Genomic DNA, 21,773 nt, shown 5'->3' on the forward strand with positions numbered 1-21,773 from the left:
TGTATCTCAATTTCCCGGCCAGCTTTCCAATGCTCCGGTGCCATCCACTAAGGCCCTCTGCCGATCCATTAATTTCTATTCAGTATTTATCTTTCTCCTGAAGAATCACTAAAATTCACCTTGTCGTCCCATGGTCCTTCCCCTCCATGTAGCTCATCATTTCTGAAAACGTTTTGGTCTGCCTATGATTTAGCTTGAGTAAATCCTTCTTCTGTTTTTGGTCAAAAGATCCCACAAATCACTCACCATAAGTCTTTATTTCTCTCTTACAGCTGTTACCCTAGCTATGTTTTAAGTTCAATTTGGATAGGAAAGTTTGTAGATTTCTTAACTTCCCTGTCCTCTTAATATGTAGAACTACATCAGAGAGAGAGTAACTTGTCGGGTTGTGTCACACAGGTCACCCACTCTACCTTAGCACAGCTAGTTTTCCTTGATCTTAAACCTCAGAAAATCTCCAAATTACCAGAGAGATTATGATGTTCTTTATATACCCAAGCATTATGCCTCATTTATGTGTCTATTGTCACGCAATGAAGTCACACAGTCCAGTTCTATGCTCTTTCTATTATTGTGTATTCCAGTTCCATGCTTCTTGCATTTGGCTCTCCATTTATTCAACTGAATAACTTCCTAATCGTTTATTACAACCCCTGACCTTTTGTCATTTCTCCAGTCTCATTCTGTGTTCCTCTCTTCTTTATCATCTTCTAGTTTCTGCTGTTCAAATTTTTGTATAGTTTCCTCCATCCATCTGTTGATCACCAAACACCCAGTTCATTTTTATTATCTTGTTATTATCTTTTTGCTCCCCTCTTTCTCTGCGTCTTTGAGACGGCCTTCACTCCAAGCTCCCTCTGTGTCTTTTCCTCCTTTTCAGTTCTTTACCTTTTCATCTGCTATCCTCTTGCTAGTTTTTTTTCATTTTTTCTATTGTCATAATTAAGACTTCTGTGCTGGCACCTGCCACTATAATTACTCAGGAAAATACTGTTACTGCACAGAAATTCCTTGATTTTTTTAAAGTGAGCAGTTTTACATGGTCTCAATGGGAACAGGAAACAATGTGCAAGAATGCTCTTTGCAACTGGTAAAACTGCAGTTATCCACTTGTGGCACTGTTTATGCTGTGCAAAGTCATCCAAATAATTCCTGGAAAAGCAATTTGCATGGCCAAAAACCCAGTACAGAGCAAAATTGTTGAACAGCGTACTGTAATAAGCAGGGGTGTAGCTCCACGGGGTGATTGGGGCGTGACACCCCCTAAAAATTAGATTCTGGGGTGTATAGTTGGGTCAAGGGCCTAAAGCCGGACTAACAGTGTCTGTTGTCGGGTTTCCCCTCGGATTATCAGCCTTGCATACACCCACCCCTCCACTTTCCTTTCACACAAAACAGGCCCAGCATAAACAAAGGACTGGATGGCTCTTAAGTGGAACATAGAAGCCTTTTAAATGTAATACTTTTTTTCATCCACTTTGCCATTTTCAATGGCAGTGATGGTTGGGAAATTTCAGTTTCACACCCCCACCATCCCCCTGAATCTGACTAAGCTACGCCCCTGGTAACGAGGCAGCATGACTTCTATTTCCATACCCTTGACAAGACTTCTTTCTACTTCTATCCTTTTCATTCCTTCCCAATATGATATAATCTTAATTTCAACATGCTCCCTCTCTACACCTTCCCCTCTCTGTTGATTCCCTGTGACAGCACCTACATATCTTTATCCATCCCTCATTAATTATTCTTTTGAGCCTGTTCCTTAGCCCCATCTAAAGGAGGCCCTCCCTCTTTGTTCTGTCTTTATCAGTAAATGATTTCCCACAATGTACAGTATTATCTGCTCTATTGTCTGGCACTGCACATGGTGGCTGATAACTTTTCAACCAGTGTTAAAATAACATGCTATCGATATTAGAATACAATCTCATACATACTGGTTGTCTCTCTAGTGAAACAACCAAAAACAAGCTGGAAAGGATGCTGAAACAAGTTGCTGGCATCGGTCTGCATCTGCTGCACTGCAGAACAGAACTGATGTCACCATTGCAGACAAAGAGCTAGACCGTGGCTCGGTGCCATTATTAGTACTGCGCAGATGATAGATTTCCACAGGGCATGAATTTACCCAACAAGGGAAATAAGATTCAATAGCTGAAAAGCAGTACAAAGCAATAAAGTACCAAATATTATTTTTCCACCAGTATTGCAACCTTGGTAAGCTAGTTATGAGAGGCAGTAATACAGGAGATTTCAGAAGCGTACAAGCACCGGGCATCATAACATCAGTGAAGGTTTAGGACAACAACTGAAAATTGAAAAATATATGATAATAAAGAACTTTCTGCAGCAGGGAGGATTACTGTAGCTCACCTCATATGCCATACAAAAGTCTGCAAACGAGCTGACTTTTAAGAGCAACTCATACTTTGGAACTTTATGGGAAGGTGAATAGGGCTGCCGCCTTACCGCTAACCGGGGCCTTTGTTTGCCATCTCTGTAGTCGAAGGATTTTCTGTCTACTCTTGGACCAGTCATTGGTAGATGACACCATCAATAATAGAATCATGCTTATTTACTAACTAGAGTCAATGAGCATAGGGTTCTTAATGGCAGTATCTAAGTTGGTTTCAGTCCTTTTAGGTCAAGCTCATGCTTCAAGTCACTAATTATTATGCTGCATAACTCTTCCAAAAGTGTTTGCAGTCCCTCAGGGAACCCTCAGGGCTTGAGTACAAGTGGTGTTGGAAATGACAACCTCCTCCACAAACCTTAACTTGTGCAAGGGTTGGAAATAACATTTGTGTGCTATTTGTCATAGTCTGTAATCAATATGTCTGATATAGTTAAGCACTTTTAGATTTTGCCATGTCAAACTTGCAGTAGGTTCTATTATCACACCTGTTAAATTCCAAAACCCATGGAATCGAAATTTATTGTCTGCCATAAGTACCAACTAACTCTCTGGGGCATTCATTTTAATTCCCCTGGCATTTAATGGCAAGTTTTAAAACATAATTTTGCTGGTTGTGTAGATCCACAGCTATGCCAATACTATGCAGATTATCACCAAACTTCACCAAGTCCATTGATGGATGACCTTAGTATCCCGATCCGATTTTGAATGCAGCAACATTGGCTGATGGTAATGAGGCAAGCTGAAATTATATTTGTTGCTGTCAGAACTAGCTCTAAAAATGACATCCTTCGATTTGTTGACTAGATTACGCCTAGAATTGATGCACCATTTATTGGTCCTTCCAAAAAGACATCTGTGGCACCGGAACTTATTAAGATGCCCAATGTGACAGAAATGCAACACAGCCGATGACTCATTTTATGTTTTTTTGTACATTTTGCTGTAATATTAGATCGTCTTTTCTGCTGCCCCTTTCCCTGACACAAGGTGTTATTTACCATCAGGAGGCCCTCGCATTTTTAAAATCTTTGCGTAATGTGCATACGTATTGCACAATCCTTGTTAAAATGGCTCTTCACAGGTGAAAAAAGCTATCTCATTTGGACGCTTTACGCTACAAAGAAAACTGAAAAGGCTGTAGGGATATGCCAATTCTCAGGAAGAGGCATGTCCAATTCATACATTAATATTGCTCTTTTTAAATAGTGCTAAAATGTTTTTGGTCAGTTTTTAATAGGAAACATTGCCTGTAAATTTATATGAATAACCCTTTGGAATTATTTTTAAAATTGGAATATGCAATTTGCACTGTTTGTTGACCAGTCCTTGAATACTGACTGTAAAATTTTTTATTCTTAATATATTTCGTATGGTTTCTTTTATATCTGTGGATGATATATGCCACTTTTATGAATACGATCTTTGCCTCTTTTATGGATTTGAATATAAATCAAAAGAAAGATTTTTGACTTGACTTCAATCATGATTAAAACGAACCATGATTAACTAAGACCTTTTTCTGGGATCTCACTCTGCCTATGAGTCTGCCTGCAGAAAGTATTTCATACTAGAAAATGATCACATTTATACAAAACCTCATGTAACTTAAGTGCTCTGTTGCCTCTATCTTGTTTGGATTCGAATAAGAACCGACTTTAATATAAATGATGGTTATCTGAAGAAGGTTTTTAAGACCTAAATGCGATTTTTATATGTTTATAGTCACCACCGGAGATCCATAGATTAAAGACCTCCTCAAGTTGTATTTCAGTGTCTCCATTTAGGAGAGCCAAAAACATTGTCTTCACTCATCGGTCAATAAAGTTTTCCACAGGGAGACTAGGAATTCCTGATCGATCTGCACATTGACATCCTGTAGAGATCACTAATCATCAAATCCCAACACACAACAACAGTGTCTCTTGGTTGAGGCACCTAAGAAATCATATTCTCAACCTCAGACTCTTGTTCCGTCTTTCAATTATGACCTGAAAGCTCCATCGAGATGACTGAGTGGAAGAGGTAATAATATAGCCTGCGCCGTGAAGAAGGAAAGTGTTCTCTAAAAAGCGAAAAACTTAAAATGTTCCCGTCAACATAAAACCCTAACTTCTCCCAGGGGTGTGACCCAAGATCCTCCTCTATATTTCACTCACTTATATTTTCTCACTAATATAGATGGAGCACATCAATAAAAAGTGTCTGGAGAATAGTTTGCTGGTGTGTAATGATAAATGGTAGATCCACCTCAAAATGTGATGCATATCAATAAATCATATGCCCAATAGATGTGATATTAGCAAAAGGATGGGGGCCTATTCTGCATATCTTGAAAACCTTTGTTTCAGTGACTCGCTTAACAAGTCCTCATGATACAAGCATTTGCTATGTTTTATGTTCCAGGGAATATTGAGTTGAGACAAGGATAAGGCAATGGTGAAAATCACAACAGCAGTTTCATGTCAGGTTTCTAGGCCATTTTCTCTCAGTATAGCATTGAACCGATGAGCTGGACGATCATGCAAGCAATCAAAAATAGGTTACATCCTAAAAACAATCGCATGGCAACAACATACTCATCCACCTGCCCTTTTTTAAATTTAACAGTGTGCATAGTGAAAACTCGCGAAAATAGTGCCTTGAGATTTTAAGTGATAGGTGAAAAGGAACTGACGCTCCAGTTTCTCCATTTTAGTAGAAGCAGCAGTAGCATCTGTGATGCTATATTAGCACCATTTCCTTATAATAGGACAGGGAAGGAATCAATTTACTCCGTCTCTAATGCTGAACCAAGCTTGGTCACTGAGTAGTATCTCAATACACCAGATCTTAGAGGTCAGATAGGCAGAGGCACCCCACCTTAGCAAACAAACTGAACTAATGAGTGCTCTTCAACAAACCATTCGCATGTAACCTTTGGACATTCCTCTCACTGTCCATCTGTCAAACCTATGACTGCTACTGCTGTAATATTGTCATGTCAATTTGTGGGGAAAAACCATTTTCTGTCTTTTTGTGAAAATTGTCAAAACGTATTGGGTCCAAGATCTATTTATTCCTGAATTGTTTTCATGCATGTTTCTTCAATGTCAAAATGGTTATTATTAGTAGTATTTTTTATTATTACTATTGTTTGGTCTGTGTGTTTGAAGAGGGTCATATCACTATTATCACATTCACAAGATCAAATTCAGTCCTGACATAGTGATGAAAGTGGTAGTCTTCCAGTGACATATTTTGGCACCTGTGTGGTAAGAGTTTGTATTTTCAGACAGCTCTATGTGGCCCAGGTTTCATATCATACTTGATACAGCAGATAAGGACCCCATTGTGAGCATCATGGGCCAGATGTATGAATTACTGGCCAGAAAAAAATGGTCGCAATTTGCGACTAGTACTATGGTACCAGTAAAGAATTTTGCAAACCGATCTATGTATTTATAGGTTGGTTCATAATATTCTGTATAGGATTTCATTATAATACAACCCCCCCTCATGAATAGTAATGGGATAGGTCACAAATTGCAACTCACCAGATAACGGGCCTCCTTGCGAGAGCAGACCACCATGTCTTCAATAGTCTAAGAGACCGATTTCCTAAAAGAAAACAGGGCTACTTTAAAAAGGTTTTCTTTTTTTTTTAACTGTTGGTTTGAGAGTTTCCAGGAGTCCCGGAGAACCATTCCCTTCAAACAACAAACTTTTTTTTTTTTTTAATGCACAAAGGGTTACCACCTCAACTCAGGAGGTGGTGACCTTTCAATGTTTTGATTACGGTCACAAAACATTGATACATCTCATACCAGTTTGATTTTTTGATGGAGTGCATACAACATGCATCTTCCACATAACAAATCAGTATGGAATTGCATCTTATTTTAGGTGTAACTAAAAGTTTACAGACCCTTGAAAAAGGATGTTTACGTAGAAAAGGTCTGTTTTGTGGTTGCAAATTCCGTATTGAAGGGTTTGCAACCATAAAATAGGTTTATACTTCTGGTCCCCAGGTTTTTAGATTTTCATGTAGTCAAGTAATTTTTCAAAATGACTATTGTGAGTTTAGGGAATGGCACTAATACTCATGATACGCATATTTAGTTTACCTTTCATGTGCTTCTCAATCCAGTACAAGTTGATATAGCTAGAACGTGTCACTGTCACTAAGGATGTAGCCGAGGACTTGGCAGATTCTGAAAAAAAATGCTGATCATCAAAAGATTAAGCATCATTTTTTGGGTGATTGATTAGTTTTTTTCCATTGAAAATTGGCAAATTACATTATCAAAATACCACTCAGTTCTTTTTTGAAGTGTCACTGGCTACATCCGTACAATTGTGGCATTGTAAAATATGTAAGATTTGCTTTTTTATTGTAGTGTTTTTTACAAAACTGTGGAGTGTTGTATTATATGTCAATCTTATTGTGACAACTGGCTTTTCCCCACACAAGGATGACAACATTACAGCAATGATCAGAAATCATGAATAACTACCCCAAACGCATGTCAATGAATCATAATCTATCCTAAAGTCATGATTTCTGTGAGTTCCCTGAATCTGCGATGACAAACATGTTGGCATCCTTACCATATGTCTAGCCTTTCTGAGTCCGTGTTGTTTGCTAAGTGCGGCAGTGTTCATTAATTTCTGATATACACACAGACGGGAAGAGGAACTATGGTGGAACGGCATCCGCAGCCTACAACACTGCAAGTAAGCTTTTTTTAATCATTACTAACTTAGAATATGCTTCCAGGTGTCTGGAGCAGCATAAATGCCTGATTTGTTTTATTTAAGCTTCCGGCTATCTTCTTTTTCCAGTTAACCAATCAAAAAAGTTTATAGGAGATCCAGTGACCTACATAAGGAGATACAGGTGAACCGGTGAACTACACAGATTTGGCCAATCAATTGAGGTGCTCCACCCTACAAACCTTAAATCATTCAATCTGGTTAACTCAAGCCTGCTGTTACCTTTATAGTTAATAACTATGCCTCGATTGCAATGTTTGCATACAGTCACTTTCATTGAGTGCTTTAAGTGGCAATAAACCATTTTCGTTTATTTAAGAAGCAGGATGTACATACATGGCTCTTGGGTTGTATGTCAGAATACAAATAGAAACCATATTGTTTAATAGACTTATCTTGCGCTAAATACCCTTTTCATATATATTGTCCCTTTGTGTGTACATTTTGTATTATCTGCTCCAATGGAGTGATATTTTTTTTTAATTATTTCTGGCACAATATTTATATTGGACGGCATTTTGTTTACGATATTCTGGAACTGTACCCACTTTTGAGAGTTATTTACCCATCTAAAATTAAATGTTAAATAAATTGTTCTTTAAATCATAATTGAAAAATTAATTAAGTCTGAATCGCTTTGTCAATCCATTTGATGTGCTGATTTGAAAAGAAATCTCAAAAGAAAGGTTAATTATCCAAACTTACATCTTACCTCTGGAGAAGCAAAATGTGTATTATTACATTTGAAAGGTGTGTTTTAGTTAAAATATTACTTTTCTTGGTGTAATTTACTGTTTTTTTACAATAGCGGTATTAGCATTTCCTGGATATTAGAAAATGGCAGGGCTCGCTGTGCTCATTGGTTGTTGAGTGTTTTGGACTGTTGAAATCATATGCAGTCATAAACACGCCCATGCTTACTGTGTTGATGCCTATTACTTTGTCCAGCACATTGCAGTTAAAAAAGGAATCTCTACACAAGAATCAGAACAGATACCTTAGTGTGAGTGGCCATTTAACAAAATTGCTTCTATACATACATAAAGTAAGTTTTTAGATTTAAATTCTAATATTCTTATTATACCTAAACTGTAAAGCTATACAGCTGCAAGAGTAAAGAGTTATAATCATATCCTTGTATGATGAAGTTATGACGGCATTAAAATAGAGCTTCTAAGTGTTTGCAGTCTTCTAGTTAATCATTTGATACCATAGGCAGTTTAGGAAGTGAACATAATGCACCTTACAGAGATGCTAAATTCAGAAAGAAATACAGTTTTAATATATCATTTCCATACAGTAGGCACATGAGGCTAAACCATGTAGCTTTCATCATTTTCTCCTTAGGTTTATGGTATGTGAATATTATTTCAGAGTAGGACACAGAAGTGATTGTGTTAAGGTGAATGGATCCCCATTATCAAAGAGGTAGGTAGGGATAGGTGTGTGACAACTTTCATCCAACCGAAGGTCAATGGATATCAATTGACTGCTCCTGCCTACAAAACATGAGGGAATGTGAGCTTATTAACCCATATAATATATATTGAGTTACTGGATATGTATCACTAAACTGCAAGCAGCCTTGTAAGCATCTGTTAAAATAAGTGAGCAGCATTTTAATTCAACCAACCAGTGTATGAAATAGATGATACATATTGATGCTGGGTTTGTCCTGAACTCTGTCAAAAGATGCACTTCTTGGCAATGATTTTCCTTCTACCATTCACCCTTCCACTAGGCCGTCAGTTAACCATCTTCAACACCCAGGCTCTGATCTCCATCGGTGGGATGGACCGGGGACGCCTTTTCCAAGGTCAGCTTTCAGGACTCTACTACAATGGCCTCAAAGTGCTCAGCATGGCAGCTGAGAACAATCCCAACATCAGAATCAATGGCAGTGTGCGGTTGGTGGGGGAGGTTCCATCCCTCATGGGTACAACGCAGACAACATCCATGCCACCAGAAATGTCAACCACCATCATGGAGACCACCACCACAATGGCTACCACCACAGCCAGGAGAAACCGCTCCACGCCAAGTGTGCAGGTAAGAGTTATGCAAACCACATGATGAGATTGATTGCTTGTAAAGAAACTGATTCGTAGTGGAAAACGGTATTCTTTTGTTGTAAAAAAAAAAATTGTGAGAATTTGAAAACACATCCACCCAATACAATTGAAGTTGTTAACGTGTAGAAAAAGCTGAATAGCATGGTGTTAATGGTTTGAAATGTAACTCAACCTCCACAGTAGAAATTGTATGTGTTACTAAGAGCATTTGACACCTGCCTCGAAAAATCACAGTTTATCCCTAATATCCAACTGAATTATTATGAAAATGTTGGCCAGGTCTGCAAGCTTTGCCTGTATTTTGGTTTACATTATTTAATTTTCATACCTAAATTCTCTCACCCGTTTAGACATTGTCCTTAACATGCTAAAATAAACAAATGATCCTTCCTTGTCCTTTGCTCTTTACATATTAAATCAAGTTGCTTTTATTGGTGATAGATAAGCATACTAAAATGATACCTTAAGCAGCAACTAAATAAAAGGGTTATGCATTACAAAGAAAAGAACAAATCAGCCTACAAACACACAAAAATAATTAATTAGTCAACATTCCTCTCCAACAATAGAAATCGTTTGTATACACCTCGTATAAAGGGAACAATTTTCATACCTTGAAGCAAGTAAAGCCAAAATGAAGGCACCAGCTGTTCCTGTAACAATATGGTAGATAAATATTTCACTCTTCGAGTCCCCTCTGTGTGAAAATTCGCACTTGCCATATCTCAGACGTATCACTGAACTAACTAACTTCAGAGAAGCGTTACACATTTAGATTGTGGGTGGGTGTTCCAAGAGGGTGCAGTGAAAAGAATATGACTATCAGTAAAATTAGTTAAGATCCATTCAATTGCCAATTCAAATAGCCAAACAAGCATTGGCAATGCCAATAGGTCTGCTTCAAAGGAATGTTTATGGGAATGTGAAGCATTACAAGCAGATAGCTTGCAAATGGATAAGTATTTGTATTGAAACAAGTAACTGTGGAATTATATTGGTGAAGTCCAAAAGGTCAGGTGACAGTTGCACTGTCAAGCGAGATCTGAAAAAATCCACATAGGATAATGAATGCCCTTCTCCAATCTGTGTTGCTTCCTGAGAGAAACACCATAAATAATATAGTTATCTAAAACAATTTGATTATAATGTCATGTGTGTGCCCCTGAAAGTTCAAACTCAGGCAGCTGGATAAATAAGCAAGCTGATCACAGCTGTGTGGGTGGAGGGCAAGTACTTTTCTGTGGAAGCACACAACATCTGACCAATCTAAACATGTATTCCAGACTGTTAACATGTGGGTGGAGCCAAAAGTCCTCTTCTGGTGATTCTCATTCTCACATAATTGTCTGGCGGCAGCCGTCAAGCCAGACCATAAAAACCGTTGGATGCAAAAGGGTGACTACAAACCATACATTTCAGTTCACAATGTTACCATGTTCAAATGAACTAATTTCACATTAGTGCAGATTGGCAGGAATGCAACAAATGGTGTCATTGTTTTAAATTAAACGTAAGTAGATGATGGACAGAGAGCTGAAACTTTTAAGACACTAACCCCCAGTCACAGATTTGGGTGAATCCATCATCTTCGTTTAGCTCACTTCACCACTCCAGTTCAAGCCCAGCCACATGCAAATCAGTCTTGAACCTGTTCCTCATTGGATCTCCAGACAGAATTGCCAAGCCAGGTCTTCCCTGGACCAGAAACAAGCATCCTGGAACTGGTTTCAGAGTAACACCCCTCATCAGCCAGGCTAGCGTAATTCCAATGGCAAAGTTAGTAAGGCACCCATGTCTGGGAATTGTTTTAAATTGCAATACCTTTTTTTTCCAACTGTATTTTTTTGCTCTTACTTACCACATTAATTTTTGTTACATCCTACACATCTACGTGACAGCGTTTCAGTGTTGGTTTTTTTGTGCAAATTCTGTGCTGTTGAGATAGTCCCTGGCAGATCCTGCTCATTGATCAATTCTTTGAAGTTCACTTATGTTATAACAAAATTTAGTTTCACTTAGAGAATTTTGTATTGACATGTAATTACAGGTACTGAGTACTCAAGGTGATAAAGTGATTTGTCCAGGATCACAGTAATGAGTCAAGTGGGAAATTTGAGCGAGATTACGAATGTGGTCTGCCAGTTCTACAGTTGATAACGCAACGACTAGACACAGCATCGGTTATGAAGAAGACATGTGTTAATAACGTACACCACATGCTCACCTCAATCTTCCTCTGGGGATTGCTGCCTCTATAGGAAATAAGAGGGCTTTGCACATATGAATCATTTTAACCTAGACTGATTGGTCTAATACGATCCCATTACTTGCATTTCCCTAGAAGCTCTTTATCCTTGTTTTTCATCACCGTAAGTTCAATCCGCTGCTGAGGTACTTTGTCTCTCAAATATAGGATGTCAGAAACAGTGCTGTTTTGCTTTAGGATCTGTGCACCATTATGTTCATTAATGAGTCGAAATCGAAGCCAGGCTGGTTTGCAGAGCTCTTTTTCAAATGATCATGCAATGAAAATGTTGCATCCCACAGATGTTGCAAAATGTCAACCTTTGGTCACTGCCAAATATTTGCCCCCTCCCCCCTTTGAAATGTAGGATGCAATTGAATCGTATTTGTTTCTAAAAAGAGATTGAACTTTTTGTAAAAATGTACACAAGTTCATACAATCACCTGCACCCGCCCTACCACACGCATACAACCGGAGTATATTCTTTGCAGCCATTTGATGCTTCCTTACCCACATTGCAGCTACCTTCTTCTTATGCCATCTGAACACAGCTGATACAGGTCCCAGACCCTAGATACACACTCATGACTAAGTAGGTCCCGAACTGATACCTGGAATTAAGGGAATGGTGCTGCCTCATTGCATTGCTTAAGGATGTTGGTGGAAAAAAAACATTATGGTCAATTGAAATGTTTCTGATTCATCAAGCCTTCAGATCACTGTTCAATATCTGGGTATATCTTACCAGCTTGTCTATGAATAAAACTCAGACCCTTAGTAATAACTTTGGAGCAAATATGAGGTGAACTTCTAATCGACTTTGGCCGATAAAGACTACCTTTAATATCTTTAAAACCAAATTAAAGTTTGCAATTCAGATTTTGGTAATATATCTAACCATCATGCACACAAATTTGAGTAGCAGAAAAGTCATGCAGGCACAAAAGAAAAAAACGGACCGGGAAAAAAGAGAAAAAAGAAAAGAAAAAACGACAAATAGGTAAAAAAGGAAACGATTTAATGTTTACCTTGTGAACAGTGGCAGAAACAGATGTTCACATTTATGGACAGAGCTTGCCCCAGTGCGTTCATTTGCGCTCTTAACACCAAGTCCAAGAACTGAGGGAGAGGTCTCTCCCTCTCAGCTGCTCCTGCAGTCTGTGTCCCTGCACCACAAACAATGCTGGTGTTGCTCGCTTGTACTGAGCCCCTGACTGGCACTTTTCCTACCAATGGGCTTGACCACACTCTTTATTCTTCATAATGGTCTTCATCAATTAAAAATTCTGTGTTAGTCAAAAACTCATTTGACAACTGAGTGAACTTCATGCAGGATCCCATAGACATATTCTCCTTTTTTTATCTGGACCATTAAAAAGGTTTCCTAAAATAGTCATACCTTGATCCTCCTCAGACCAACGGGGTACTCAATACTCCTATTGACTGTCTCGGTGGACCCACTCATGGTCAGCCCCATCTTCAGTGATCATAAAGCATTTTATATGGATGGACCATTCTGATTCCATGGGCTTCTTTGAATAAATATTAGGGGGATTGTTTTTTGCCTCATCCCCTTATTGAAGGTGAATCATTGCATGTAATTGCCAGTAACAATGCCAGTGTGTGGCCAACAGCATCACTGATGTGACAGATGCACTGGAGGTACAGATGAATCCTGAGCAGTGCCTTATTTATTTCACCCATTCACCATTCGTTTTTTGTGCTTGTTTTTTTCAAACAAACTCATAAAGTGGAATTTGTTTTTAAAAAAAACACACAAAAACCTACAATTCTGACGCCCGTGTAGTTTTCTTTGACACTTCAATTCCATATTTGCTTTGCCAGCTTGGATCTGGACTGCGTATTACAGTAGGCCTATACAAGGACATCCAGTTATTGCCACTGTGACCCAATGGTCCTTGTATAGATGGCTTCTAGGTCATTGGATTACAAGAATGAATTCAGCGAGGCCTTGATGTTGGAAACCCAGCAGTTCCTCCAGTGACCTTAATGAGTTTGGAGTCTGCTGTTCATATCTATCCTCTACAATGCAGTAGAGTGGGACTTGAGTCAGCTCCTTACTCATGGATAGTCCAATGTTGAGCAATAAAGTAAAACAATTCTAAAAGGGCTGCCATGGCATTAGTGCAGATGTGCACACATGGATGTCCAGGAAAAATGTTCTTAAATGATTCCTAGATGGGCTGCCCTTATGTGCACACTCATACTTTTGCATATGCATTCATAGACAAGTTTATTTTACCGTAATCTAAAAGAAAAAATCTTTAAAAATGACCACACTTGCATCCACATGCATGCTCATGCACCAAATTGCAATTAGGAAATTTGTTTGCTTGATATACTTGTTAGACCTTGCATCTTTTGGTGTGGTTTTCCCTGCCGTTTTGCTTTTGACCTCCTGTTTTTGACTGTGTGCTGAACTTCGTACTGTGCATTGTGTGTGCCCAGGGCCGGTAAATCCAATGCTACTATTGGGCCTGCAGCACTGATTGTGCCACCCACATGAGTAGCCCTTCAAGCATGTCCCAGGCCTGCCACTGCAGAGCCTGTGTGCACAAGTTTTAAGTACCCTGTCGAGCTGGCAAGTTCATCTTCTTGCCAGGCCCAAATATTCCCTTTCATTAGATGTAAGGCACCCCTAAGGTAGGCACACGTTGTCCCATGGGCAGGGTGCAGTGTATCTTAAAGGTAGGACATTCTTTTATGTTTTACATGCCTTGGTAGTGAAAACTGCAAAATTTCTTTTTGACTACAGCAAAGCCTATGTCTCTCATAGGTTAGGATTAGAGTTGTCTTGTAACACTTTACAATACCATCCGATTGGGAGCAGATAGAAAATTGGATTTTGGTGTCTCTGGACTCACAATTTAACAACACATCCTTTAGTGCAGATGGTTTCTAACCACATCCGTGCGGGTAAGATTTACCGCCGGTGCTGAGCCCTAACGAAAACGGGCGTGGTCATGACGGAGCGGTTCCGTCATGAGCACAGCTCAACCGATGCTCATGACGGAACCGTTCCGTCATGAGCATCGAAGGGGTTAAATTGGAGGTCTAAAAATGGCACTTTAAAAATTTAGCATTTTCTTACATAATCATTCTGTGCCTCTGCCTGTTCCTAGAATGCAAGTCTGGTTTGGATGACAGTTGGGCTCTGTGAATTCACTCTAGACAGTCAAACACAATGGGAGCTGGGGTGTGCCCTGATTGTCCTGATGACCCATCCCCAGGCTAATGGGTCTTTCTGAGCTAGAGGGGTGGAAGGAGTTGACACTTGCACCTGAATTGGGCTGTGCCTGTCCTCTCACATACCTGCTTACCCCCCTGTAGTGTGTCTGGAGCCAGGGCCAGGTAGGGGAGGATCGTGTGGAATGCCAACACCTTTCTTTCAAGTCTTCCTACTTCAAAGGCCAAATGGGTAGAAGAACTGGACCTCTGACACCATACACTCAGAACACTTCTGGACTGACATTCCGCCAGGAAACAGAACTGTTATTCTGTAGTAGGGGATCTCTGTGTATAGTCATAATTTAGTGAATAGTCCCGCCCATGTGCGTGGACCCTGGAGCAATCAAAATATTCTCTTAAATTGTCTTTGTCTGCAGTCCTGCATAGACACTTAAGAGAAAATCAAAGACAGATAATGCAGCCTAAAACTACAAGGCTACATTGGCCAGCACTTCATCTCAAAGTGAAAAATAATATTACATTTTACACACTTTGTAAAGTTCCAAACCTAGAAAACTCCCCTTCACAAAAATCCTTTGTCACGATAGAGGGGAAGGGTTGGACAGACAAGCCCAATAGGCTGCCATTCTGTGTCTGGAAAAAAAGATACCGTACCTTTAAGGAACTCTCCAAAGACCCTCAGTATGCCAGGATGCACAGCCAAAGGCATTTTACTTTCAGTTCTTATTGAAGGTGTATAAAGCCAGACCTGTAGCATTCAGTACATTATCGTTTCATCCACCGGGTAGGAGGGCGGGCGCTTATGACTATAACAGAAATACTCCTACTTCAGAACTGGCGTTACAGGTAAGAAACTATTCCTTCTGTAGTAGGGGATCTCTGTGTATACCGACTTCCAAGTGGCAGCCCTACAGATATCTGCAATGGAAACATTACATAGCAAAGCTGTTGTAGCCGCTTTGCCCCTGGTGGAATGAGCCTTAGGCTTTCCCCCTAAGGTCTTGTTAGCCTTTTGGTAACATAGCTGGATACAGGACACAATCCACTGAGAGATGGACTGTTTAGAGGTGGCAAGACCAGTCCTGACCAAACCATAATTGACAAACAATTGGTCTGACCTACGAATGTCCTTGGTCTTATCTAAGTAGAATTTCAACACCCTTCTTAAATCCAGGGAATGAAGGGACCTTTCCGCCGGAGAGGAAGGATGTTGAAAAAACGTAGGTAAAGTTATCGTCTGATTAACATGGAAATCAGAAATGACTTTCGGAAGGTACTTCGGGTGAGTCCTCATGACAACTTTGGAAGCATGAAACACTGTATATGGCTCTTGACACCACAGAGCCTGAATCTCACTCACCCTGTGGGCCGATGTTATAGCTACAAGGAAAGCCGCCTTCCAGGATAAATGCTGTAGAGAAGCCTTATGAATAGGCTCAAAAGTCTCCTTCATCAACCTGGACAGCACCACATTCAGCTCCCATGAAGGCGACAGACGCCGAACAGGGGGAAATACTTTCTTCAATCCCTCAAAAAAGTCTTTAATTACAGGAATCTGGAAGAAGAATGTTTGTGAAGGGCATTTCCTGTATGCAGTTAATGCTGTGAGGTGAACCTTAATAGAATGGAAATTAAGGCCAGATTGAGCTAAATGCAAGAGGTATGGAAGGATGACATCTTCCTTGCAGGAGGTAGGATCAGCGTTCTTGGATGTGCACCAGATGCAGAACCTTTTCCACTTGTAGGCAAAGGAAGTCCTTGTGTATTGTCTTTTAGCCTCCTTAAGTATGTCCATGCAGTTGTCAGGTAGATTCAAGTGTCCATATTGTACTTTTTCAGGAGCCATGCCGCCAAACTCAACGATGAGAGGTTGGGGTGCACCATCTGCCTCCTAAACTTTTTTAGAAAGTCCGGTCCGTAAGAAACTACTCCTACTGCCAGGGGGGATTGCCACTTTGCTGCTTGCTTTGCTGTGTTGGCCTGCTGTCTGCTGCTTCTTGCGTAGGGTGAGGGGACTCGACGTTGCTCTCTGTATCCTGCTTCCAAATTTTTCCAAGGGCTTGAGTTGAGTTTGCCTCCTATTGGGACTATCAAAGCCATCAAAAACTTTATGTGCAGGGGCTGGGCTCCTCTGCTGAGAGTCTGTCTTTGCCAATTTGGTTCTTGTGAGTTTAGTACTGAACACAGAAGAAACCAACACCTTGACTTTGAGCGCCTCTATGGAACTGGCGCTGGACTATGACACTGCATTGCTGCCTGCACCTGAGCTGTGATCAAAGCTGAACTCAATGACTGTGATTCACAGCGCAAGCCCCGACGCTGCTGCAGTGCCTCTGAAGAACTGCCTCAAGGGGAGTCCTGAGTACTGTGTCACCGAAGTCCATGGCACCCAACTCCAATTTGCCTCTGCACCATTGGCCGGGTAGTGTAACATTGACGCTACGAAATTGACACCTAACAGCTTGACCCACGACACTTTATCAACACTACTCTGCCAGCGGAAACAACGCCTAGCTGCAACCGCCGCACCACCTCCAATGCACCTCTCATCATCCCGAGGTGTCAGCGGGTCAACGACTCTACACCACCTCTAGGAACCAACGCTTCACTTGCTTTAATGACGCCTCACCTCCATTTTGCAATGCACCGTCCCTGAGCACCGGAGTGCCAACAACCTGCATAGCAGTAAGGAACCAACACCACACCTGCCTATTCTATGCCTCAGGTCCCTGGTGCCGTGCAATGTCTTTATTTCTCCGTGTTATCAAAGTATTGTACTGGGGGTCTGTTCGATTCCGTAGCTAGCCCATGGTCCCTTGCGGTCAGCCTGAACTTGTGGATTTGTCCTCGTCAAGCACGTCAGAATAGCCCCAACCGGAGCAACTGTGTTTCTAAGTGCTATAACTTTATTTAATCTTTAAAAATGTGTATCTTGACTTATGTATTTTGGATTTTTGTTGTTTTGGGATAAACAACAAAAATACAACATACACAAGTCAAGATACATCTTGTTTTACTCAGGTAAATATTGCCTATTTTTATATACTGGTGTGAAGTACTTTTGTAGTGTTTTCACTGTGTTACTGTGTGTGAGTACATAAATACTTTACACATTGCCTCTTTAGTTTAGCCTAACTGCTCAGAGTCAAGCTACCAGAGGGTTAGCACAGGTACATTTAGTTAGTGTGCACTACATTTACCCTGACTAGGATTGTGGGTCCCTAATTGAACAGGGTGCATACCTCTGCCAAACAGAGACCCCATTTCTATTTATTTATTGATAAAATTTCTAGAGCGCACAAATACTCTCCGGTGTCTCGGCGCTAGAGTTCACTAAGATTGCAGAGGGTTCCTACAAAGCTTACTGGTTGAAGAGCCACGTTTTCAGATGTTTCCGAAATATAAGTAAGGAGGAGCTTAATTTAATATGAGGGGGGAGCTTGTTTCACAATTTGGAAGCAGTACAATACTTTACTCAGTGTAATCAAACATTGGCAAAGCAAATGGCTTTGCCTCTCATTACAAAATGTGAGACCTACTTGCTTTGCCAATGCTTGGTATAATCATTGGTGAAAAATCTTTTTGACATTTAAAATGTTTAAATATTATGAGTGTGAAATAAATATGTTTTGTCCGCAGGGTACTGTTCCTATCAAGGTCTGAGCTTTACTTTCTTTTCCATGGTTGAGTAATGCATTTTAATTTGTTAAAAGTCAAGGTGTGGCTTACCAAATTAGTCCTGTGTCAAAACTCAATTCATAGTAATATAGTCCACCATGAATAGTAGGAGGAACAGAGACAGGGTAGTAAATGATGCTTGTGAGATGTAAATTGGCAGGACATTCGCAACCTTGGTTCATCCTCTGCTCTGTAAGCTATGTTACCTTTGTATGTGTAAAAAGTCATCCCCTTCGAGGGCTACAAGTAAGGTACAGGGTTGGCGGTGCGAGGGGGGGAGGTCATGAATAAAAAATTTAAATCACTTAATTGATCTTGCCGCATCTCTCACCCGTCTCTCCCACATCGAGTGAGTCTCTTCCGGGACGCACCCAGGCTCCCCACAGCCAATTACAGCACTGCAAGGCAGCATTATGATTGGTCTGAGTGCCGTGGTTTGGCACTCAGCCAGGGACTGGGGGCCTGGGCATGTTCTCCATGCAGTCTGTAATGCAGCCTTTATGGAGAACATGCAAAGTGCACATGACTGTTTGGCCGGACCGAGAGGGACCCAGGCGCACTTTACAGAGTGCACAACAACCACTCCTCCTCCCCGACTTAATGGAGCCAAATCCGCCCCACCCTACCTGACAATACGAAAAATAAACTGATGATAACATCCGTTATTATCATTTTATTTTTTCATTTACATTGCTCGATGAGCAGAGGGGCGACGCTCCTCCGCCGTGGCGCAGGAGCCGCCACTGACCCTCTTGCCAACCAGTTCGAACACCATGAATAATGATTGGCAGGTTCTACTCTGTGATGGAACCATAATTAAGGAATTACCTCTGGATAAAATGTCACTACAAAGAACACCAGTGCTGTCTGGGTAGTGAAAACTGAAGTTTAAATACTGCATGCCCCAACTGAGCAAATAATATTGAATGCGATATATCTCCTCCTTGAGATTGCTCTGATGTAGCTTGTGGAAATGTGCAGCTTTTAACATTAAAATAACATGAGCACATATGGCTTTTCAATTTTTTTTTGTACATGTAGAAAATGGATTGAAACCTAGCAATAAGTGTTCTACTGTTAGAAATGACACGAGACCATGATAAAGTCCACGCCCTCTACTCCTGAAGAATGAGGAGTGATGGGTGTTTCTTTGTCTTTGCTGCTCTATTGCCCTTTTCAGTTCCATGACAACTTCAAATTATTGTGTCAGGTGTCAACATGCTGGTTTCATCCCTATGGGTGTTAAATAAAGCTAGATATTGGTATTCTAAATTGTCTGTGAGCCATCCTCTTTAACAGTAGCACAGGATATAAAATGAAAAGTCATGCTGACCTAAAGGGAAAAGTCTGCCTTTATTGAGACATATGAAAAAAGTAAAGGAAATATACTCCCGCTCATCTCAAAAGGGATATCTCTCCACACAACTTCTCGCTTAATTTCTGTATTCCTTTTGGCCTGGTAGAAAGGGAGCATTATTTGATTGAGTATCCATTTTCTCTATGCCCTACGAGTCCCTAAAGTCCCACAAAGGGATAAAGAATAATATTGATGAAAAACATGGTTAATGCCGTCATATCATATAGGGGCTTGATTGTTATCATGCAATAACTTTTCCCTAGATGCTGAATGATGAATTAAGTCATTCCATTTTATACAACAGGGCAACCCAGTCTTCCCCCAAGGAACTGGGTACTGTAGTTTACATATGAAAATGTTCCCGAAAGAATTATTTTTCACATTATTTAATAGTTAAACTGGTCATAACAATGATCCTTGTATATACCATCAATCAGTCACACGTATTAAAAAACACAGGTGTATTGTTTGTAACAAACCTATATTATTATATGACAACATGCATTTTTTGATATAAATTGTTAATACATGTGGTAAAAAAACATTATATACGGCAATATATACCCAACAGTACATCAATATGTCAACACTGGTGCCTCCACAAAATCCCTAAAAAAAATACTAGTATGCTTTCATTGCAGGGATATCAGGAAGCGAAAAATACTCTTAACCGAACATATTGATAAAGCCACAGCCATAGGTCAGTTTTAGAGGCAATGGGCTTCAAATATACACTTCATGCCTTTCAAAGGCTTGTCTGGTAGGTGTTTGGCTCTCCCAAAGCACTCTGGGCTTTTCTCTATAAAGGTCTCCACCTCAGCCCTACTCTCCCTTCATCAACTACTGGCCTTTCTGTAGCTCCTGTTCCCTGTAACAGACTTTACCCCAGCCCTACCCACCCTTCAGCGACTACTAGACTTTCCATATTTCCTGTTCTTTATAACTGACTCTTCTCCAGCCCTACCCGCCCTTCAGCGACTACTGGACTTTTCGTAGCTCCTGTTCCTTATAACTGACTCTCATCCAGCCCTACCCACCCTTCAGTGACTACTGGACTTTCCTTAGTTCCTGTTCCTTATAACTGACGCCTCTCCAGCCCTATCCTCCCGTCAGCGACTACTGGGTTTTCCGTAGTTCCTGTTCCTTATAGCTGACTCTCCCCCGGCCCTACTCTCCCTTCAGCAGCTACTGGCCTTTCCGTAGCTCCTGTTTCCTATAACAAACTCTACCCCAGCCCTACGCTCCCTTCAGCGACTACAGGACTTTCCATAGTTCCTGTTGCTTATAACTGACTCTCCTCATCCAGCCCTTCTCGACCTTCAGCGACTCCGGGGCATGTTCGTCCCCGCTCCAGTCAAAGGTTGGTTTGAGAGGGAATGGCCCTCAGACCACCTCCTATATCTGTACGGACTAGTCCACGTCGGAATGTGGCCGCTTAACAAGTCCATCGAATAAACTAGGGACCTACCAATTCTCAGCCACCCCTCTCTCTACATCTCCAAGTCCGAGGTCCTTGCCCCCTCCTCCACCCCCACCCCAAAGGCAATATTCTTTTTATTTCTCTTTGCCTCTCAGTCATTGGTCCTTACGACTCTCTGGTGAGGTTGGACTACGGACGGTGGCTCCACTGCGGCCGACCCGAGCTGACTCAGAGGCGCCTCCGATTGGACCCATTTCACTCGGAGAGGAAATTTGTCGTCGTCTTCAATTTGCCTTATGACTGCTTTGGAGGATAGGGGCTGACTCATAAAACTCATTTTTAATTCCTATTTTGAACTATAGAATTCACCGTCTGCTGCATCGGCTCCGCTCCTGCAATCGAAGTATATGTAATGTTCCCAAGCAAGGACGCCCCTCCCGCCGCCTCAGAATGTGTACAGCTTTCTATAGTCAGTTGGGGGTCACCGCCCATGGAGTGACAGGCCGGTGCACAATGCTGTGGTCAGTGAACCGTGCCACACATGAAGTCACAGACAGAGTGTGCCTGTTTCTGATGTTGGCTAAAGGCACCCTTCGCGCTGTCAGGCGTTGTGTGCA

General features: G+C 40.9%; 1 protein-coding gene across 23 annotated transcripts in view; it reads left to right on the forward strand.

The window, feature by feature from the left end:
- NRXN3 (neurexin 3) overlaps positions 1-21,773 on the forward strand; it is a 2,233,908-nt gene that overhangs the window by 2,100,449 nt on the left and 111,686 nt on the right. For 14 of the 23 annotated variants that reach the window (XR_015299916.1, XR_015299918.1, XR_015299917.1 and 11 more), the window contains 2 exons: positions 7,085-7,135; positions 8,916-9,223. Coding sequence is in view for 18 of the 23 variants with exons in the window: in XM_086937585.1 (XP_086793711.1) it covers positions 7,085-7,135; positions 8,916-9,223 (359 nt within the window). In the remaining 5 variants the exon portion in view is untranslated. The remainder of the gene's footprint in view (positions 1-7,084; positions 7,136-8,915; positions 9,224-21,773) is intronic. The other 9 variants (XR_015299920.1, XM_086937572.1, XM_086937582.1 and 6 more) reach the window with 1 other exon arrangement.

This window comes from Lissotriton vulgaris, chromosome 9 (genome assembly GCF_964263255.1).
Source record: "Lissotriton vulgaris chromosome 9, aLisVul1.2, whole genome shotgun sequence".
Taxonomy (NCBI): domain Eukaryota; kingdom Metazoa; phylum Chordata; class Amphibia; order Caudata; family Salamandridae; genus Lissotriton; species Lissotriton vulgaris.